The 21,633-nt window shown below is 45.4% G+C and overlaps 1 protein-coding gene across 3 annotated transcripts in view; it reads left to right on the forward strand.

Annotated features, from left to right (window-relative positions):
• DGKD (diacylglycerol kinase delta) overlaps positions 1 to 21,633 on the forward strand; it is a 110,356-nt gene that overhangs the window by 488 nt on the left and 88,235 nt on the right. The window contains exon 1 of one of the 3 annotated variants that reach the window (XM_072796738.1): positions 344 to 456. The exons of the other annotated variants lie outside the window; for them this stretch is intronic. Within the exon in view, the coding sequence (XP_072652839.1) occupies positions 415 to 456 (42 nt within the window). The 5' untranslated portion in view covers positions 344 to 414. Of the gene's footprint in view, positions 1 to 343; positions 457 to 21,633 lie in introns of those variants that run through there. 3 annotated transcript variants of the gene reach the window in all.

Genomic DNA, 21,633 nt, shown 5'->3' on the forward strand with positions numbered 1-21,633 from the left:
CGAGGGCCGGGAGGACGCAGGCCCAGAGGCGCGGGGCGGGCGCTCCGGGAGCAGGGGTGCCGGCTGCGCCCCGCAGACGGACGCCCCCGAGCCCCGGGCTCCGCGCGCCGCCGAGGGCTGGCCGGGTGCTTGCCCGCGGGGTGCTCCGCAGACCCGCCTGCGGTCCCCGGGGACACCCAGCTGGCCCGGGGCGTGGGGGCTCTTCCCGGACTCGCGCGCGTTTCCGTGCCCCGAGAGGCAGGGATGCGCGGTCCCTGGGGAAAGCCGGGAGTCGGGGCGGGGGGGCTTATCCTGGCCGCGCCCCCGCTGGCCACCGAACTCTCGCCGGCCGGAGAACTCCCGACGGCTGAAGATTCGCTGCGAGAAAGACGCATTTCCTTTCTGCGGGAGGAAAGTTGAGCCCTTTGTTTTCCCATGGCGGTTCCCGTTGAAGGCTGCTTATGGTTTTCGCCACAGGTGAGCCGTCTCTGTTAGAACACGGCTGCCCCAGGCAGGTGGCCGCACAGGTGGCTGAGGGCACGCTGGGTCTGGTCTGTGGGCAGCCCCGGCCGCTCCAGCTGGCACAGGCGCTCATCCTGCTGCACTGCGCTTTTCCTCCGGGGCCAGTGAGGTTCCGCTGGTACTTTCACTGTGGGAGCCATTTCTTGCTCTGCCTTCTGTCAGCCTTGGATCCTTGTGCTGGGGCTAATCTTTGGTCTGAACGTGTTACAAACAAGTTTAACTGAGAAGCGTTCCAGTTGTTCAGCAGATAGGTATCGAACGCCTCCTTTGTTCCAGGCATAGCGGTATGGTCATAACTGTAATGGTAGCAGTTCTTCTTTGCTTACCAGGCAGTGTGCCAGGCACTTTTCTTGGGTTAACTGTGCAGCAGTCTACACGGGTTAACTCATTTAGTGCTAGTGAGAACCCATTGAGTCGGCTGTTGTCTATCAGCCCCCATCTACATGGGATTGGAAATCGAGGTAGAGAGGTTAAGTGACTTGCTCAGGGCGTCACAGGTTGTAGAGGTGGATCTGGATCTGAACTGTGGTCAGGATCCCAAGATGGACAGTAGGAGTCTGGATCCTAGTCTGTAGGAGATGGACGCCTGTGCATGGGACAGTAAGACATAGTAAGTCCTGTGGAAGCTCAGGGGGCAGAGAATCCAGCTACCCTGGCAGGCAGGGAGGGGACATCCCCTTTAAAACAAATCTGGAGGGAAAGAGCTTGCCAGGCTAACTGGGGAAGGACGGGCTTTGCACATAGTTGATGCATATCCACACGTATTGTATCGAAAGGTTTAGGCACCCCTGGGAATGGTCAGAAGGTGAGTGGGTCAGGTGGAGAAGAATTAGGAAGAGGCTGGAAAGGTAGATTGGGTTGGATTTTAAAGGGCCAGCTGTGGAGTTGGGTTTTTGGCCTTGGGCGAGAGGGAACCACTGAGGGTTATTCAGAGCATGGGAGTGACCAGTCAAGATGTGCTTTTAGGAAGATCTCCAAGTAGCCCTAAAGGATACTGATAAGAGTTGCTCCCCCCTGTTGTTTGGTCCTGGAGCATGGTATGTGCCCAGTGTGGGGTGGATCATGTGATTTACAAGTGTGATTAAGATTAGATCTCTCGGGATCCCTGGGTGGCTCAGCGGTTTAGCGCCTGCCATTGGCCCAGGGCGTGATTCTGGAGTCCCAGGATCAAATCCCACATCGGGCTCCCTGCATGGAGCCTGCTTCTCCCTCTGCCTAGGTCTCTGCCTCTCCCTCTCTCTCTCTCTCTCTCTCTCTGTCTCTCTCTGTCTCTCATGAATAAATAAATAAATAAAAAAAACCTAAAACAACAAAAAAAAAAAGATTAGATCTCTCAGAGATTCCAGTATTTGTCCAGAATTCTGTTCCTTAGGAGGCTTCCCCCACCTCAAAAACAAACAAACAACAACAACAACAAAAAAAAACAAAGAAAACAATAGCTGCTGTACCTACCAGCTGTTCTGGTTGAGGAGGAGTGATGGGTAGAGTGTTAAAAATACACCCTGAGGACTTGAGTTGCTGAATACAGTCACATCTGCTGTACAGATAGCTTAAGGCTAATTTTTCTTTCGTGTTGTTAGAGATTGTCTGAATGTGGGAAGTGTGAGGTTTTCTGTGTGCAGTAGCTCCCCCCCCCCATTTTTAAAGCATATAAGCCATTCAGAAAATTGCTGTGGTGTATGTGGTGCATAAGAGAAATCTCTGAAATGATAGGAGTATCATTCTGATTCTAAATGGGAAAGCTGAAACCACTTGAAGTATTTAAAACAGAGGGAATTTAATGTAGGGGAGTGGTTGCACAGATGATAAAAGAACTGAGGATGCAAACAGTGGCCAGTGAAGCAACCCTGAGATGAGGCAACAGATAGGAAACCACTGTCACCCCTGAGCTGGAGGACAGGGAGGAGGTGGCGTTTTAGACCCCAGGAGCAGCTTCCACCTGCCAAGAGGCTGAACTGCCTGGGGTTGTCGGTTGTCTGGGGGGCCCTGGTGCCTTTCAGGGGGCACAGCTGCTGCTGGAGTCTTAACCCCATCCCCTTCTTGCTTGGGAAACCCAGCCTGTTAGGGATCAGCCCCTCTGCAATTTGGAATAGAGCAGAAGATCAAGGAATGGAACTGAGGACACGCTGGCCCAGGTACTAGAGGTGTGTGCATGTCAAGTTTTTGAAATACCAGTCCAGTGCGAGGTAAGAGCTGTCTTAATGGAAAAAGGAAGGGAAGTATCTTATGACAGTGCTTCTTAGATTTTATTGTGCAGGCACATACCCTGGGGATCTTGTTTAACAGCAGATTCTGGTTGAGTAGGTCCGGGGTGTAGGTCTGAGAGTCTACATTTTAATCAGCTCTCAGGAGATGCTGCTGTTGGTCCATGGACCAGACTTTGAGAAACAAGTCCTTATGACATATGTGTCGAGAGAAGCTTTCCCAAACTCCAAAGAAATCTGTAGTTTAAGAGGTTCTTTTAAAATTTTCCCCCAAGCCTTTAGCGTTACTGAAAACTTGATGAGTGGAGATTTGAGATGGTCATTTAGAAGTTTAGCATGTCATGCATGTCTGATATTCTCCCAAATTCCAGCTGCCCCTGGGAAGCCCATTACTTCATTTGTATTTCCTAACCATGGCACACAATACTGACTCTATAGGACCTCATAGTTAGTGTGAAAAGGGAAGATAGGCTAATACACTGGTAAATTAATTCACTAGCACATTATAAGGCATTTTAAAATTTGAATAAAGAGCAGTGTGATTCTGTAAAGCATCTCAGTTAAGATAGAGTTTAATCTATTTCAAAGTTTTTAAAAAGCCAACATTTTTGGCTTTGTGCAGAAAAATGTTCATATTCCTGATTTCAAATTTAAACAAAGCATTTTTCTCATTGTGAAATGAAGGCTAGTAGAAATTAGGCAAAATGTTTAAGTTGTAAAATACTGAAAAAATAGCTTTATAAAGATATAATTCACATACCGTACAGTTAACTCCTTTAAAGTATGTAGTTCAGTGGTTTTTATGTATGCACAGTTGTGCAACCATCACCACAGTCAATTTTAGAATGTTTTCATCACCCCCAAGAGAAACCCCATAACCGTTAGCATCCGTTCCTCATTCCTTCTAACTCTCCCAGCCTCAACAACTGCTGATCTACTTTCTGTCTTGAGGATTTGCCGATTCTGGACATTTCACATACATAGAATCATGCAGTATGTCTGCCTTTTGTGTTTGGCTTCTTTCACTTAGCATTAGCATTCAGAGGTTACCCATGTTGGCACCTGCACATTTGGGTTAATCCCACTTTTTGGCCATTCTGGATGAGGCCGCTGTGAACATTCACGTACCTGTTTCTGTGTGGACATATGTGGTGTGTCATTTCTCATGAGTGTCTGCTTAGCAGTAGGTTTGCTGGGTCACATGGCAACTCTGTGCTTGACCTTTGAGAAACTGCTGGACTGTTTTCCAGAGTGGCTGTACCATTTTACATTTATTTTCTCCAGCACTGTGTGAGGGTTCTAGTTTCTCCATGTTTTCAGTTATTACGTCTTTCAATTATAGCCATCCTAGCAGGTGTGTAGTGGTATGAACGGTTTTTAAAGCTCATGTGCATATTTAAGAGTCTAAACTTTGTTGTTAAACAAATTGATTCACATTCTACTCCCACTTAAGACTTGGTTTCCTGATCTGAAACAGGGAAAATACCAGTTCCTGGGTTGTCAGTAATGACAATAAATGTATTCTTGAGCCTCAATTTCCACATCTGCAAAATAGTATATGTGCTGCTGAAGCGAGCACTACATCTGCAAAATAGGAAGGATAATACTAGTTGTCAGATCCTTAAAATAGAAATGATGTTAAGTCATAGAAGTTAATGGAACAATCTACGTACATTTAGCATAGGGCCTGGCATATTATCAGCCTTTAGTAAATGGTTTCTTTTATGATTACTTCTGTCTTTTTTTTTTTTTTTTTAAGGTTTTATTTATTTATTCCTGAGAGACAGAGAGAGAGGCAGAGACACAGGCAGAGGGAGAAGCAGGCTCCACGCAGGGAGCCTGATGTGGGACTCGATCCCGGGTCCCCAGGATCACATCCTGGGCCGAAGGTGGCGCTAAACCGCTGAACCACCCAGGCTGCCCTACTTCTGTCTTTTTAGTCATTCTCTCTGAACCTCTCCTTCCCTAGCTTGGGCTGGCTGATTCTTCATCTCTAGCAGCCAGAAGAGCAAATAAAAATGAATCTGGCAGATAATTAGCAATGAAAATCTTTTTAAAATGTTAATTTATTGAATATGAGTGGGAATACCATGGACTGGTCATTATTTTTCTTGTTTCACAGATTCATTTTAACTCAGCAAATATTGTTAAGTGTACTAGGCTCTTGGTGTACCTTACTGAACGACAACCATAAACACCCCTGGAGCTAATAGTCTGAAGAGAAGACAGACATTAGTAAGGTGATCACACAGTTAGCGTGGCACTGTGATTGGGGATGAGCGTTAAGCAGGTGACAGCCAGAGTGCTTTGGGAGGATGTAATCAGTGATTTTGACCTGATACTGGGAAGGGGGGGCGGTAGGGGGAGGTGAGTAGGGGAAAGTGACTTCTGCTTCTATTAGTGGTGGGCTGAGTAACTGACCAGCCATTCTGCTAAGCACCGTCGCCTAATAGGAGGCAGTTGATAAGATACTGCAGAATTACAGGGCTAGAAACAGGATGACGAAGGTCTGTGGAAGTGAGCTGGCATCTAGGGCTGACTGCTTTTTACCTTGGAGTCAGTAATAGTTGGAATAGTGTTCCCCTAAAATTCATGTTCACTTGGAACGTGAGTGATAAGATTGTCTTCTTTTATTCATAACGAACTCCTTTTGGCTACATCTGAATTTATGCTAACGGGGTGACTCATGATGGGAGGTGGTTACCAGAAAGACCAAACAAGTGATTAGAAGTGTAAACTTTCAGCATTTACCTCCGACTTCGTAGGAGTGGAGGGGGCTTGGAGATTGAGTTATAAAAACTCTTTTAACAAGGAGATTCAAGGAGTTTCTGGGTTGGCGAACACGTGTGTGTGTGTGTGTGTGTGTGTGTGTGTGTGTGTGTGTGTTGGCATGCCCAGAGAGGGCATGGACATTCTCTGCTCCTTACCACTCCTATACCTTGCCCTGTGCATCTCTCTTCATTTGGTGTCTCTTTCTGGGTGCTAGGAAGGAGGTGGAGCAAGGGAAAGCTCACCACAGTTAGTGGGAATATTATGTCGGCGACACCACATTAGAAGACATTTCGCTAGTGTCTATTAAAGTTAAAGAAATGTATATCCTATGTTTCGGCAGTTCTACTTCTAGGTGTGTGTATCTAATGGCTAAGCTACCGTACTCCAAGAGGCATGTACAAGAGTATTACTAGTGTATTTTTTTTAATAGCTCAAAAGTGGAGGGAACCCAAACATTAGTCAGCAGTAGAATGGATAAATAACTTATGGTATGTTCTTTCAAGAGAATATTCTGCATCAGTGAAAACGAACTGCTGCTACCTGCTGATTTAAGGATTAATCACAGCATTGATGTAGTCTGGCCAAAAAAGCCAGACATGAAAGAAAGTTGTGTACAGAATAGATAGGGCACTTAGGTGTTTAGTCTTGCCGGCTTGTGTCTTTAAGCTTGCATGCAAAGAAATGATTATCAGAGATGTCTGGATGATGGAAAAATCTGGGTAGGTTTGGGTGCTCCATGAGAGAGGAAGCTTCCAGAGTGTTCTGTTTCTTGACCTAGATAGTGGGTTCTCAATTTGTGGTAATTATATGCACTTTTGTTCTGTGGGCTTATATTTATGTGTGCTATTTTATAATGAAAAACATTTTTTAAAGGATTAATAAAAGAATGAGGAAGATGTAGTTGGTCAAAGAGGTGTGCAAAGGCTCTGTGGCCAGAGAGGATGCTTGGGAAAGTCAAGGGCCTGAAAGAAAGCTGGTGTGGATAGAGTTGGCAAGACTTAAGGTGTCCTTGACAGGGACATGAGGCTGGGGGGGCTGGGTAGGAGGCTGTGTTAGGGGGCTCTGTAGGAGTGGGGTGCTGTTGCTTTAAGATTTTATTTTATTTTTTTTAGCAATCTCTATATCCAACATGGGTCTTAAACTCACCACCCAGACTAAGAGTCACATGCTCTACCAACTGAGCTAGCCAACTGTCCCTGCTTTTAGGAAGGAGTGAGACATAATCTGATCTATGTTGAAAGGATTTCTCCGGCTCTGTTGTGGCCACCTGAGTGGGTGCAGGTAGCCTAGGCCAGTGTTGGGGTGGTGGTGATAAGAGTTAGTTGGATTTGACATTGTGAGAACTTAATGATGGTTTGTTGTGGGGATTGGGAAGAGGTGGCTTGTGGTTCCCTTGACTGGATACTGGAGCACTTCTCTGGAGTTCTACGTGAGGACCAGCTCTGGGATTTTGCTGCAGTGGTACCCTGGATCCTCATATTCTCAACTATCCCAACTTCACAGAGGAGGGGTACAGACTCAGAGCAGTTAGGTAGCTTGCCAGCATGCCATGAAGCCACCCAAGCCTCATAGATTTCCAGATTGCACCTCTTCCTACTGGATCCTTCCCAGCCCCTTGATGGTCCTGTGGCAACAGTGGGAGTGGTTCCTGGAGCCAGAGAGGGAACAGCAGCACCGTGGGAGAGAGGCCCGCTCTCTCCCATTTAGAGATTGTCTGAATGTGGGAACTCAGCCACTGGCTTTAGGATGTGGGCAGAGCAGGGGACCAGTCAGAGAAGGAAGTGGGTGAAGCTGGGGAGGTGGGGGGAGAGGAGGGGAGGGAGGGAAAGAAAGGGAAGAAGGTAAGTTCCTGATTTCAGCACCTGGAGGCCCACCTGCACTATCATTACTGTTACTTTTATATTTCTTTCTAGACCATTTTTCTGGGTATGTATAACTGAGTTGGAATGAAAGTATATGTAAGTTTTCACTTGAATTTTATGGGCATTGTACCATATATTCTGTGAAGAATATCTTTGCAAGGAAAGCTCTTTTTCAGTGTTTAATTATGAAAAATTTAAAAATAATAGTACAGTGTGTGCTTAATAACTTACTACCAAGAATCAGTAATTGTTTACATATTGCCAAGAATGCCTTATCTATATGTATTGAATATAAATCATCTGATAAACCATTGAAAGTAGTTTGTAGACATCACAACACTTTAACCCTAAATAGCTCAGCATGCACCTCCTAAAAATGACATTTTAAAAATACCATTATTCTATCTAAGCTCCTAAAAATAAGGACTCCTAAAAATAAGGATATTTTCCTGTGTACCATTATTACACCTAAAAGTTTTATTTATTTATTAAATATTTTTATTTATTTGAGAGAGCATGCGAGCACAAGCAAGGTGAGGAGCAGAAGGAGAAGCAGACTCTGGGACTCTGAGATCATGACCTGAGTCAAAGGCGGACACTTAACTGACTGAGCCACCCAGGCGTTCCTACACCTAAAAATTAATTGTAATTTTCTAATATCTAATAAGCACATCATTTTTAAATTCCTCCAGTTGAACCAAAAATGTCTTTTATTAGCCTCCCTCGGGGGACCATATACCAATCAAAATTCATGCATTATATTTTGTTGTACCTTTTCAGGAGTCTCTCAGCTTATACAGCTCCCTATGGGCACCTTCTCCCTCCCCTCCCCACTATGACATTGACTTTTTGAAGAGACAGGGGCAGTGGTCTTGTAAAATCTGTGTCTGGATTTGTCTGATTGTTTCCTTGTGGTTTCTTTGATCCTTTTATGGGCTGTAAACTGGAAACGAGTGGTTTGAAGAGTCAATTACATTCAGGTTGATGTTTTGGGCAGATCTCCTCCATCTGGATGCTCAGTGTCCTTCAGCCTGTTCCCTCTGCTGTGTCATCATTTGTTTTATGCGGAGATGCTAGATCTTTCCATCAGAAATGTACATTTCCCTCTTTGCAGTCAGGAGGTAACCTGTGAGGTGCTTCCTGGGCACTATGCAAATATCCTTCTCTTCAGCGGTTTTCAGCATTCCTTCCTAAGACTTGCCCAAATCAATTAACGAGTTTGCAAAATGGAGATATCCCCCCCCCCCCCCCCCCCCCCCCCCCCCCCCCCCCCCCCCCCGTCACTCACTTCATCCATGTTTATCTGTTGGTATTCTTCTGTAAATTTTCCCCACTTCCACTGGGGAAGGACTACAATTTATCTTTAAAAAAAAAAAAAAAAAGGGCAGGGTAATTGCTGGATTCTTTCTGTTTAATTACCAATTTTCAAAGTCAAGATTTGGTAGGAAAGTCATCCCCGGCAGAGGCAAATGTTCCCCTTCTTCTCTCCCTTTCTGTCACCAGAGGTTCACTATTTTTATCCAGTGTTTTACAGTCGGTCACAGTCATTCCTTTTGATGCCCACATTGTTCACTTTTTCCCAGGAGAGCCCCTACAAGCTGGCTCTTTGGCCTTGGAGCATTTGCTTGCTGGATCGCCATCTGTTGTTTAACTTTCGGGATGGAACCCCGTGGTGGGGATGTGGGGCACGGTGTCCTGGGGCTGAGGCTGCTGGCCCAGGCCCATGAGCCGTGCTGCCCTCCTCTCCGTGCTGCCTGGGACATGCAGCGCCCAGTGATTTCAGCACATCCACCTGGCAGGTCTTTGCTTTCTTTTTTGGGGGTTGTATCTCTGACTTTTGCATCTCCATTTATTTTGTGTTCCTTTTCTGTGGTTCTTAATATTCGTAGATGTATCTGTCTCTTCACCCCTCTGTACGTGAGCTCTTTCCAGTCTTGTGTTCTCTCCACTATATCCTGTAGCTCTCAGTTTGGTCTTGGTTTTGTCTTGTACACGATCTATGACATTTTCTGCAGTGTACATTTTTCCCTCTAGCCCCTTACATGTGGATTTTAATTCTGCTGGGGCGTGATTGTTTTTGCTTCCTTTTCTAATCATGGCCTGTATCGCAGCTTGTTGTACTTTAATTTCATCCTGTTCTCATTTTGGTGCTCCTTGTCCTTGAAAAAACTTTAATTTTTCAGTAGAGTCAGTGTCTTGTAATCCTACAACAAGAAACACGTATTTGCTAAGATGGTTTTCTGGTTTCTGTAATATATTAATTCAGATTTATGCCTGTGTTTTATGGTGTATCTTTACCCTCCTACCTCTAACTTTCTTGTTTTGATTTATCAGTCCTGGAATGTTTGTTGGTCTGTTGGTTTGAATTGCTGTTCAAACAGGGAGTGTGAGTCCCGCCTGAGATTGGCCCCACATCCAGTGCTGAGCTTGTGCTGCTCTGGGCCGGCTCTTCCCACCACCTCTGAGTAGTCTGAGTAGTGTGGTGCTTTGGGTGCCCTGCCACCTGCTTCTGGCTGGCTTTGCTCTTCTGCATCTGAATGTCACGGTACCTGGGTTGTGGTGGTTTTCCTGAGCCTGGCTCCTCTGGCCCTACGATGGTGAAGTACACCCCAGGATCCAGGTAGAGTGGTGCCTTGTCCATTGTAGCAAAATGGAAGAGGGGCACACTTGTTCTTTTTCTTTATTTACCATTGTAACCATTTTATTTATTTATTTTTAAAAGATTTTATTTATTTATTCATGAGAGACACACAGAGAGAGAGGCAGAGACAGGGGAAGCAGGCTCCATACAAGGAGCCCGATATGGGACTTGATCCCAGGACCCTGGGATCACGCCCTGAACTGAAGACAGATGCTCAACCACTGAACCACCCAGGTGTCCCTTAACCAATTTTATTTTTAAAAATTTTTTACTTATTTTCAAGTAGGTTCCACGCCCAACGTGGGGCTTGAACTCATGATCCTCAGATCAAGTGTCACACATTTTACTGCTGAGCCAGCCAGGTGCCCCCTCATTTTAACTATTTTGTTTTATTTATTTTTTTAAAAAGTATTATTTATTCATGAGAGACACAGAGAGAGGCAGAGACACAGGCAGAGGGAGAAGCAGGCTCCATGCACAGAGCCTGGTGCGAGACTTGATCCCGGGACCTCAGGATCACACCCTGGGCCGAAGGCAGGTGCCAAACCGCTGAGCCACCCAGGGATCCCCATAACCATTTTAAATGTATACAGTTCAGTGCTGTTAGGTACATTACCACGGTGGTGCATCTGTCACCAGTATTTAGTTGCAGAACTTTTTTATCCCCTGCAGAGAAACCTCTTCTCCGTTAAGTAGTCACTCCTTGTTCCCTACCCCCCAAGCCACTCATGTGCTGTCTCTGTGGGTTTGCCTCTTCTGGACATTTCATATCAGTGGAATCACACGGCATGTGGCCTTTTGTGTCTGGCATCTTTCCCTTAGCATCATGTTTTCAGGGTTCATCCATGTTGTGCGTGTGTCAGCACTTTGTTCCTTTTTATGGCTGAATAGTATGCCATTGTATGGATATACCACATTTTGTTTATCCCTTCATCTAATATATATTCAAATTGCTCCTATTATTTGGCTGTTTTGAATAGAGCTGCTGTGAACAAGTTATTATTTGAAAGCCTGTTTCCAATTCTTTTGGGTATTTACCCAAGGAGTGGAATTGTGGGGTAGTTCTGTGTTTACATTATTGAGGACCCTCTAAATTGTTTGTCACAATGGCCATGCACTCTTATATTTCCAACAGCACGACAGCGATGTAGGAGGTTCCAGTTTCAACACACTTGCCAACGTTTGGTTGTTTTTTTCTTTTTTTAATATGTTATGTCCATCCTGGTGGGTGTGAAGCGGTATCTCCTGGTATTGATTTGCATTTCTCTGGTAACTAATAATTTTAAACATTTTTTCCTGTGCTTTTTGGCCACTTGTGTCTCTTTGGAGAAGTGTCTATTTCAATCCTTTACCCATTTTTAAGTTGGGTTATCTTTTTGTTCTTGAGTTGAGGGGTTCTTTATATATCCTGAATACCCTTATCTGGGTATTCTGACCCTTATCAGATCAACAAATTTTCTCCCATTCTGTGGGTTCTCTTTTCACTGTCTTTTTTAAAAAAAAGACTTTATTTATTTTAGGGAGAGAGAATGCATGCCAATGGGGGGAGGGGCAGAAAGAGCAAGAGGGAGAGGGAAAGAATCCCAGGCATACTCTGTATGGAGCCATTGATCTCATGACGCTGAGATCATGACCTGAGCAGAAACCAAGAATAGGACACTTAACTGACTGAGCTCCCCAAGCGCCTCTCTTTTCACTGTCTTGATAGTGTTTTTTGATGCACAAAAGTTTTAAATTTTGACGAAGTCCAGTTTTATCTACGTTTTTCTTACTTATGCTTTTGGTGTCCTATTTGAAAAGCCATTACTGAATCCAAGGTCATGAAGATGTACTTTAATGTTTTCTTCTAGGAGTTTTATGGTTTTAGCTCTTTTTCTGTTAATTTTTGTAGATGGTGTGAGGTAATGGTCCAGTTTTCAGTCTTTTGCATTTGGATGTCCCAGCACTGTTGAAGAAAGCTACCTTTTTTTCCAGTGGGATTCAGCCTCTCAAGCTACATATCCTGTGATACTTAAAATCAGCTATGAGTTTCTCAGAATTGGTTGGTAATCTTGACCATTTTGGAGTGGCCTCAGTGGAGTTCACAGAGGGATTCATAATAGCATCATTCCTGTGGATGGTTGTGAGACAGTTACACATTTGAAGGGTTTGAACAGAAACAATTGTATTTCTGACTTTTATTTTTTTAATTTTTTTTTTATTTATGATAGTCACACAGAGAGAGAAAGAGAGAGAGGCAGAGACACAGGCAGAAGGAGAGCAGGCTCCATGCACGGGGAGCCCGACCTGGGACTCGATCCTGGGTCTCCAGGATCACGCCCTGGGCCAAAGGCAGGCGCCAAACTGCTGTGCCACCCAGGGATCCCTGTATTTCTGACTTTCTGTCATCCTAGAACTCTCCTATATTTCAAGTTGGGGGGTGTGGACTTGGTTTACTTCTTTTGATAGTTTGGGAAAATTTGAAATAAATTATTCCTCTTGTACATCTAATCCCACTTGGTGGTCTTTGTATTTGAACTCTTTGATAAAGATGGATTGATACTCAGAAACTGAGCAAAAAGAAAGTCTAAGAAATTGTTCTTTATCTCTTTTCTCTATGTTTTCAGGTACTTTAAGAGGGCAAGTAAAACCCAGTTTTGTAAAACCCAATACTGAGTTAGGAATCTGATTGTCCAAGTGTATTTTTACTGTGTACTAGTCATAATTGTCTAAGCGTATTTTTATATCTAGCCAGTATTGTGCATGAGCTGGATTTTGCTGTTTATAGAAACCCTGTAGCTTCTTCAGTCTCCATCAGCACATATGGGTACAACCATTTGGGGAAATGATTTGATGGCATGTTTGAAAAACAGGAAAGCCCATACTCTTTTTTTTCTTTTTTAAAGATTTATTTATTTATTTATTTATTTATTCATTCCACTCATTCATTCATTCATTCATTCATTCATGAGAGACATGGAGAGAGAGAGGCAGAGACACAGGTAGAGGGAGAAGCAGGCTCCACGCAGGGAGCCTGATGTGGGACTTGATCCTGGCACTCTGGGATCACGCCCTGAGCCAAAGGCAGACACTCAACCGCTGAGCCACCCAGGCATCCCAAAAGTCCATACTCTTGACTCAGTAATTCCACTGGTGGGATCATATGCTGAGGAAATAATCTTAAATATGAAAAAATACAATGACATTATGTTCATTGCAGCATTAAATATAAAAATGCAAACTCTAAGACACTCCAGTGGAACAACTCAGTGGATTAATGACCAGAGCTGACATAGCTCTTTCATGCTGGCATCAGGCACCATGCACGGGTGGTCTTAATTCACTTTCACGAGTGCGCGGATGTTGCCATGAGGTGGCTGAGTGCCCAGGCCACAGAACTGGGAGGTGGCAGAGGGAGTTACTGCTCTCTTGTGCCTGCTGCAGCCATTTCGGTGACTGAGGAAGGCAGTAATGAGGACAGTACTTTTTGATGTTGGGGAAACAGAGAGGCAGTGTGTACAGAATGCCATTCAGCTGTGTGCAAAACACCGCGCATAGGAAGTAAGACGAGGAAAGTTTTCAAACTGATGTCAGGGATTGTGCCCTGATACCAGGGGTGGTACAATTTGGATTATTCTTATTTCTACTTTTATGAAATTTTTTTTTTTGAAGATTTTATTTATTTATTCATGAGAGACACACAGGGAGCGAAAGTGAGAGAAAGGCAGACACAGGCAGAGGGAGAAGCAGGCTCTATGCAGGGACCCTGATGTGGGGACTCAATTCCCAAGTCTCCAGGATCAGGCCCTGGGCTGAAGGTGGCACTCAACTGCTGAGCCACCTGGGCTGCCCTACTTTTCTGAATTTTCTAAAATAAGCATTATTGTATGCTAAAGAAAACAAAAACAAAAGCTTAACATGCTATCCTTCACTTGAGGATTCCTGATATGGATAGTATAGGATGCAGTGCTCTGGTAGTAGAAGATGCAGAAGTCTGCCCTTAGTCTGTTCTCTGGAATGTTCTGAAACAGTTCCAACTGTCAGATCAAAACAGAGGAAGTTTAAGGAGCCAGATATACAAAAGGGCATCACTAGTAAAAACATAGGATTTAAACTTCATAGTATCCTAATAAATGAATACATTATATGCAGTATCTTAGTTATGTTCCCCTTGTTTAAATGTTTAACTCCTGTGTTGAAAATAATGCTAAATTTATCTAAGCAGAGTTCAAGGTCTTGATATAAATAAGATACACTTTTTTTGGAAAGATATATTTTAGCCTGACGCTGAAACTATTGCATACATGAAATGCTGTCAGTTTCTTAGATTTGCTCATAATAATTTCAGTGTCCTTAAGCATTTGAAAAGATGAACCGGAAATAGGCTATAGAGAAACAAAACCCCCAAAACCAGATCTGGTCACAATAAATTTAGAATAGCAGGTTATTAAATAATTTGTATATTACATAACCCCACTTTTCTGTTTTATTTACGCACTGAGAACACACTGGAAGGATGTTATCGCAGGATGTCAGTGGCAGGTGCTAGCAGTGGCTGGACTGAGTGTTCTCAAGTGAAGAAAAAGCACTTCCCGTAAGCACGGCAGCCCAGAGGCTGCTGCTTAATACAGGACTTTATTTCTGCCTTCTGTCTGAAAACGGGCAAGGGGGCAGTAGAACCCAGGGAGGAGGCATTTGAGTACCGGGGGTTATGACACTGCTTTGCAGTGCATGTGAGCTGCTTTCCCTGGGCATTTCCTGCTCTGGGCAGCCCCCCCTGGGGTGGGATTGCCAGGTCAGGAACTGGGGTGTAGGGCAGTAAGCTGCCTTTAGCCACAGTGGTAGCAGCTCTGGGCCTTGCATTGAGGCCTCTGGTGTGTTTCATTCACTTTTGAGTTTCCAGGGCACCCTGCCTGTACCTCTGATGGAAATTTCCAAATGTACACAAAAATAGGCAGAGGAGTTTTCATCAGTCACCCAGTCTAAACAGTCATCAACATTGTGTCTTTCTTGTTTCCTCTATCCCCAGCCCCAAGTCTCACTTTCTTCTTAGTATTCAAAGCGAATTCCTATGATACCTTTTACTTTGTTAAAGTATCCCTCTATCACTGCACAATTTCCTTAAGGGTCAAGGGTCCTGTCTCTTTCATCATCATATTCCCAGCCACACTTGCACTTAAGTGTTCGATAAATATTTGTTGAAACCCAGAGTGCGTTTCACTCTGCAGGTCCGTGGGGAGATGGATCGCGCTCTGTAGGCTCCCAGCAGCCGGGTGAGGCTCTGGTGCCTTGACTGCACCACAGCGTGCATGTACTTGGAAGTCACTCCTGCTGCCCGCTGTTGGGTTCGCCCACGTGGTGGGCAGTGCACATCTGTCCCTGTGTTCACCCCAGAGAAGTGGGGGAGTAGTTTTGACTGTGGCTTTAGTCTCACTTGTAAGAACAAACAAAGAAAACCTATCATCACGCATACTTCATGTTTCCACTTGATGTCGAAATGTGGAAAAAGTTGATGTCAGACTTGGGTTTGAACCCCACGTCTGTCCCTTCTCTGTGGACATAGGTCCTCTCTGGATCTCAGTTTCTTCATAAAGGAAATGGGATAGGAATTCATTACAGTGGTGAAGATTATATGAGATCCTAACACTATCCTTTTCTGCTGCAGAGTGGGCCCTGTGTAAACACGGACTCTTGTCTTCTCCCTGCCTGTGTGTGTGAGGAATGAGAATACGCAGTGTCTCTCTGAGGCGGCTTGTTGTGTAGATGAAGTGGGATCATCTGTGGGAGCCCTTAGCTGGGGGCTGTCCTGTGTGCTGCGCCCGGCTGTGACCTCCCTTCCGTGGGAGTCCTTTTACAGTTTTGTACCTTCCAGGGGGCTGATTTCCTTCCCTGTCTCGTCTGCTGTGTCCCTCCCCCGCCCAGAGGGAACCATTCAGCCATTTTTATTACTTTATTTGGTTAATTCTTCCATTGTTCCTGTTTGAAAATTTAAAAATAATAAATGCACATAGTTGCTTTTGAGTTTTATCTCTGCACACACACACACACACACACACACACACACACAAATACCCTCTTTACACGAGAGGTAGCATGCTCCATACATGTTCTGCACCTTTTTTTCACTTAATAGAGTCCAGGGATCATTCCATAGCTGTATAAAAATCTTCCTCATTCTTTCACAATCATAAGTAGTCTGTTTTTTTTTTTTTAAACATACCATAGCTTATTCAACTGCTTGCATCATTTTCAGTCTTTTGCTGTAATATTTTGCAGCAGATAGCCTTGTACAGACTTGATTTTATGCTCCTCGCCAGAGTATCTATGGGTGGGCTTCTTGGAGTAGATGTGCAGGGTAAAAGGGTAGATGCATGGGTTTGCTAGGTTTTGGCAGGTCCCCGTCCTCAGGGCTCACCTCATGTCCCATTGTATTAGTGGTGCTGAAAAGTTCCTCAGGGCCTCGACCACAGTGCCTGTTTGTTTTTTTCTGTCAATCTAATGATGATAATATATTTTAGTTTAGTATTTTTTTTTAAATGAGGTAGCTTGAGTGTTTTTAAGGACCATTTTTATTTATTTTTTTTGTGAATGGATTCTTTTATTTTTTGCTCATTTTCCTACCAGATATTAGTTTGTTCTCAAATTTTAGAAGCTCTTACAGATAGGGAGATTAGCCCTTTATGATATTTTGCAGAAAGTTTCCTCAGAATGCGCTGTGCTAGGGTGCTGGGGTGATTGAGATCACTAATACAGCCTCAGCCCTTAGGATCCCTTGATCTGGCCAGGGAGTCAGCCACATGATAGAGGGTCATAGATTTGTAAAGCATTGACAGCTGGCTCTGCCTGGGGAGTTGGAAAGGCTCCTGGAGGTGGTGGCATTTGAGTTGGGTCTCAGGCATAGGAGTTTTCTGTCCATAATAAGATTCCAGGTAGAGGAAAGATCTCTCCAAAAGCAGAGGCTAGAAAGAAGTCAGTGTGTTTGGGTCAGATGGTTCTGGAGCTGAGGTAGTAGACCCTGGAATGCATGTGAGAGGGGCCTGTCCGGGTTGGAAGGAACCCTGAAGGCCACAGTTGGCTTCCTTCCAAGATGCAGGAAAGCAAGGGGATGTTTGTGAGTGGGCCCCAGCACTTTGCTTAGGGCAGGGTGCCTATTCAGCTCCTCAGGGGAACTTTTAAACTCTGTGGCTCCCTGGGCACCTGTTGGGGGGCGGCTGGCAGTTTCAGAACGTGCTAGGTGATGCTCCTGGCAGTGCGAGTTGAGTGCCAGCGGAGTACTGGCTGCAGGTTGGAGGGAGCATAGTGGAGAATAAAGGACCCAGGTTCCCTGACTTCAGTGTGGGGCTCTGGTCAGAAATTCACATTCTCAGGATTAGGGAGTAGTGGATTACTGTTACAAGTGTTCCAGGGGTTCTGGTGGTGGTGGCCTGGGTCACCCTTGGGAGACACTGAGGCGGGAGACAGAATAATTTAAGCCCAAGGTAGGGATCTGAACTAAGCTGATGGCAGAGGGCCTGAAGATGGAGCAGAATCTTGAGTGACTTTAAAGTGAAGTCCACCCTGGTAACGACCGGTTAGGAATGGGGGACTGAAGGTGGAATGTGTGGCGGGAGTTGAAGCCACATGTGTTCTCACACATTAGTAAAGCAACTCCCTTGCTTCCCTGGTCCTGGCAGGACATTCATGTAGGTTTCTGTGACCAAGTCTGAACCATGTGGCTAGGGTTGGGAAAGTGTGATCAGTGTTGTGATGTTGGCTACACGTGGTACAACCAGCCCACTCAGAATTGAGAGTGCCTTAGCAAAGAGGTGGGGGAGTCAGTCGGATCATACATGGTCATAGGAGGGCCCTCAGTTTTAGGGAAAGTGGGTGTGAACTCCAAATGAAGGGCAGGTCAAGGAGCAGCTCTTTTGGGGAATTTGGGCATTACACTTTGGGGACATTTTTTGGCTTTTCTGCTTTGGTCCTGCCTCATATTAGTGGAACAGGAATGGGACATCTCCCTAACAGCAGAACCTCTTGTGACATAGGGGCTTTGGGACATGGCTGCTTTCAGTCTTGCAGGCTAGTGACAAAGGGGAAGTTGGGTTCTCTTGATTGGTAAGAAAAGAATGGCTGTCCTTTATTCGTGAGTTAACATTTTTGGGGGTCTTTAAGGGAAAAAAATTCATGTGGGGCACCTCTGTGTTGGATTGGTGGCACCAGATACAGTATCTGGCTCTTCAGAGTTGAGAGGAATCCTCCAGCATAGCAGTAACCCACGTGTGCCCCTGGTCTCTTGCTCCTGCTGGTTGTTGGTGCTGTGGAGACACTAATGTGTGTGATGTTCGGTTGTGGCCTGAGGTGTGCGGACTTCTCAGATTCTCATAGGATGGGGTAAGACCAGGTGGTGATAGGTAGGGGAGTTGTAGGTAAGCTGCAGGTAGTTCTGAATCAGGATGAATTGGGAGGAATTTGTGGGTGATGTTTTGAACTGATGGAAGAAGCTACCCTCGCTTAATTTATTTAAATCAGTTATCAGTAGATTTTTATGATTCATTTTGCCAACAGATATTTTTGGCCTGCTGTCTAGACCCTAGGTTTGAATTCTGGGTCTTTTTACTAGTTGTGTGGCCTTGAGTGACTTAACTTAATTCTTCGGATCCTCAGTTCCCTAATCTGTAAAATGGGAGTATTACTTCATAACTCCGAAGTTGATGGAAGGTTAAAAGATAAAAATGCCTCATAGGTATCTAGTAGATGTGATGGGTACTCAGTAAGCATTTACAGTAACCTCGGGCAGCCCCGGTGGTGCAGCGGTTTGGCGCCGCCTGCAGCCTGGGGTGTGATCCTGGAGACCCGGGATGGAGTCCTGCATCGGGCTCCCTGCATGGAGCCTGCTTCTCCCTCTGTCTGTGTCTCTGCCTCTCTCTCTCTCTGTGTCTATGAATAAATAAATAAAATCTTTGAAAAAAATACAGTAACCTCTGGGTCTTTGGCTATGTCCTACATGCCTGCCTTCTGTGAGCAAACCATACTGTTTATGGTATTCATGTACTATAAACCGTAGAAGGTTCAAGATAAGAGTGAAGGGGGCCTCATATGTCTTTGTGGTCTTTTATTAGCTGTTTAACCGTGGGCAGGTTTCTCAGTCTCTCAGTGCTGGGTTTTCTTATTTGTCAGTTGGAATATTAGCACGTATTTGTCCTATTAAGGCAAGCAGATGTAAAAATGCTCATGAAAATTTCAAGTTATATGCAAATTTAAGGTCATAAGTTTTACCAGCTTTTTTTTTCCTCAGAAACATTTTAATAATTCTTTTGTGCATTAACTTTTATGCTAATATCCCCACGTTTTTGGAACTTGGTGAGTTTGGATGATGTGGACTAACGTAATCAGGCTTATGCAGGTTTTTGTTGAAGGACAGGCAGATCGCTGATGTGAACACTGGGCTAGGTTTTCACTTCTGTCTTCTCCTGTATCTTCCTCCCGCCCCGTTATTTCCTGGCCTGTGTGCAGCCCCTAGCCCTGTCTGCTGGTGTAGGCAGGCTGACCGTCAGGAACACGTGCAAATCCTCACACTTACACACACCAGACACTCCTGGCACCAGCAGAGCTCTGAGATTTTACTTCTATTCCTTTATTGACTAGCTTTGTTTTCCCCTTTCTTTTCACATACTGCATAACACACACATAAATGCCAATGCAACAGAAACGTGCATAATAAACTGCGTGTGTGAATCCAGCAGAGCATCAGGATGTCGCCTCCAGGGAGCCGTCCTGTCCAGCCCACTGCCCTTCAGCATCTCCTAGTCACCATTGGACTTACTCTGGTTCATGCCTTCTTCCAGTTTTCCATTTAGTAGTTTCTATTTCCTGTTACTGTTCTGTAGGCCTTCTTAGAATGCTCTGGATGCTGGCTCTGGCCGTTGGCAGTATTGTGTGTATCATCTCCCAGACTGTGGCTTCCCTTTTCCCTTTCTTTGTAAGGTATCTTTGATCAACAGTTCTCAGTTGGAATATAGTAGGCTTTAGCAGTTTTATAGATTGTGTTTAGTATTTTTTCAATCCTATTTAAGACCCGTGCCCGCCAGTTCCAAGGTTATAAGGCAATTTTCCTATATTGTCTGATGAACCTTTTAAAATTCTGCCTTTTGCATTGCGTCAGTAGCGCACTTGGAGCTGGCTTGTGTCTGTGGTGTGTGAGGTGGGGGGCCTTAAGGGCATCTTTGCCCTCAGATAACCTGTTGTGTTAGGCCCGGCCACTGACTGGTCCCTCCTCGTCCCCAGCTGGAGAAGCTGCTGCTGTCACACGTCATGCTTTCACATCTGCAAGCAGCTATTTCTGGGCTGTACTGAGCCCCAAATGCTGCTTCTTGTCATTTTCTTTAAGGAATGGTCCAGGACAGGTACAGATGCTTTGTTGTAGGATATTCTTTGAAGCGCTGTTGATAGTATTGAGCGAGAAGCATCCCATATGTTCCAGCTGCGCGAGTGAGTTGAGTGACACAGGCACCTCGGTACACGGAAAAACTGTGGCCGACAAAGATATATTCACTAATAGGGAAGGGTGTTGACATGTATCATGACAGAAAAAATAGGAACTTAAAGGATGGTACGTGCACTATGATTCTATGTTTATAGAAAGTTAAGAAACATGCAGGTTAAAAAAACCCACCTCCCATCTTTGCTTCCTTCCATTCCGGTCACATTTGGTGCTCTGTGCTCTGGCTTCACCCTGGCATGTTCTCTTCGGATTCCTCCCAGTTGGCATCATCAGTGTGGCCGCCTGGGTGCTTTCTCCTCACCCCTGGCCTTGTGCCCACTTTCTCCTGTCCTCCTTTGGGTTCCCGCCTCTCTGTACCCGAGCTTGGTGTCCCGGGGTTCCTGGTTCCCTGTGCCTCTCTCCTTCGCTCCTTTTCCATAGAGACCGTACCAAGGTGTCTCCCCTGTTAAACCTCCTCTCACAGCCTGACCTCCTGTCTGCTGCTGTCTCTCTGCTCAGCTCCCCCGGCACCCTTGAGGACCTCACGGGCATGTCCCAAATGAAGCCCCCAGCCTCCCCCGCGAAACCAGAGTCCTCCTCGCCTCCATCTGTGGTGGTGGTCTTCCTGAGCACGCTCATGTCTGTGCCCCTCTCTCCCAGAGGCTCAGTGTTCCTGGCCGCCCTCTCACAAGAGTTTCTGAAGTGTTCTTTGTGCCTCCGGGTTTCCCTCTCCCTTTCGTCCAGACTGTGGCCAAAACCATCTTTCCAAAGTGTACATGAGGGCCTGAGACCCATAGGCCTGGCTGTCAATGATCTGGGCGGGTTTGACCAAGGCTCGAGGGGCCTGCTCTTTCCTTTTCCTGCCCACTGGTTTGAAGCCTTTCTCTCCTCCGCCAAAGATTTTATTTTTTCATTTGAGAGAGAGCGAGCGCGCGCACACACAAGCTGGAAGGGCAGGGAGAGAGAATCTTAAGCACATTCTGCGCTGAGCACACAGCCTGTATGCAGGGCTCGATCCCACATCACTGAGATCACGACCGGAGACGAAACCAAGAGTCGGGTACTTGACCGACTGCGTCACCCAGGCGCCCCTCGTTTGAAGCCTTTTTAAGGGCATTTCCAGAGCTACCTTCCTCAGTCCTTTGTTTCTGAGCAGGATGACTTAGAGACTTGAGTTTCCCCCACAACAGGTGCCCAGTCTCGCCCCCGTGG

The sequence above is a fragment of the Canis lupus genome, chromosome 24 (genome assembly GCF_048164855.1).
Source record: "Canis lupus baileyi chromosome 24, mCanLup2.hap1, whole genome shotgun sequence".
Classification (NCBI taxonomy): Eukaryota; Metazoa; Chordata; class Mammalia; order Carnivora; family Canidae; genus Canis; species Canis lupus.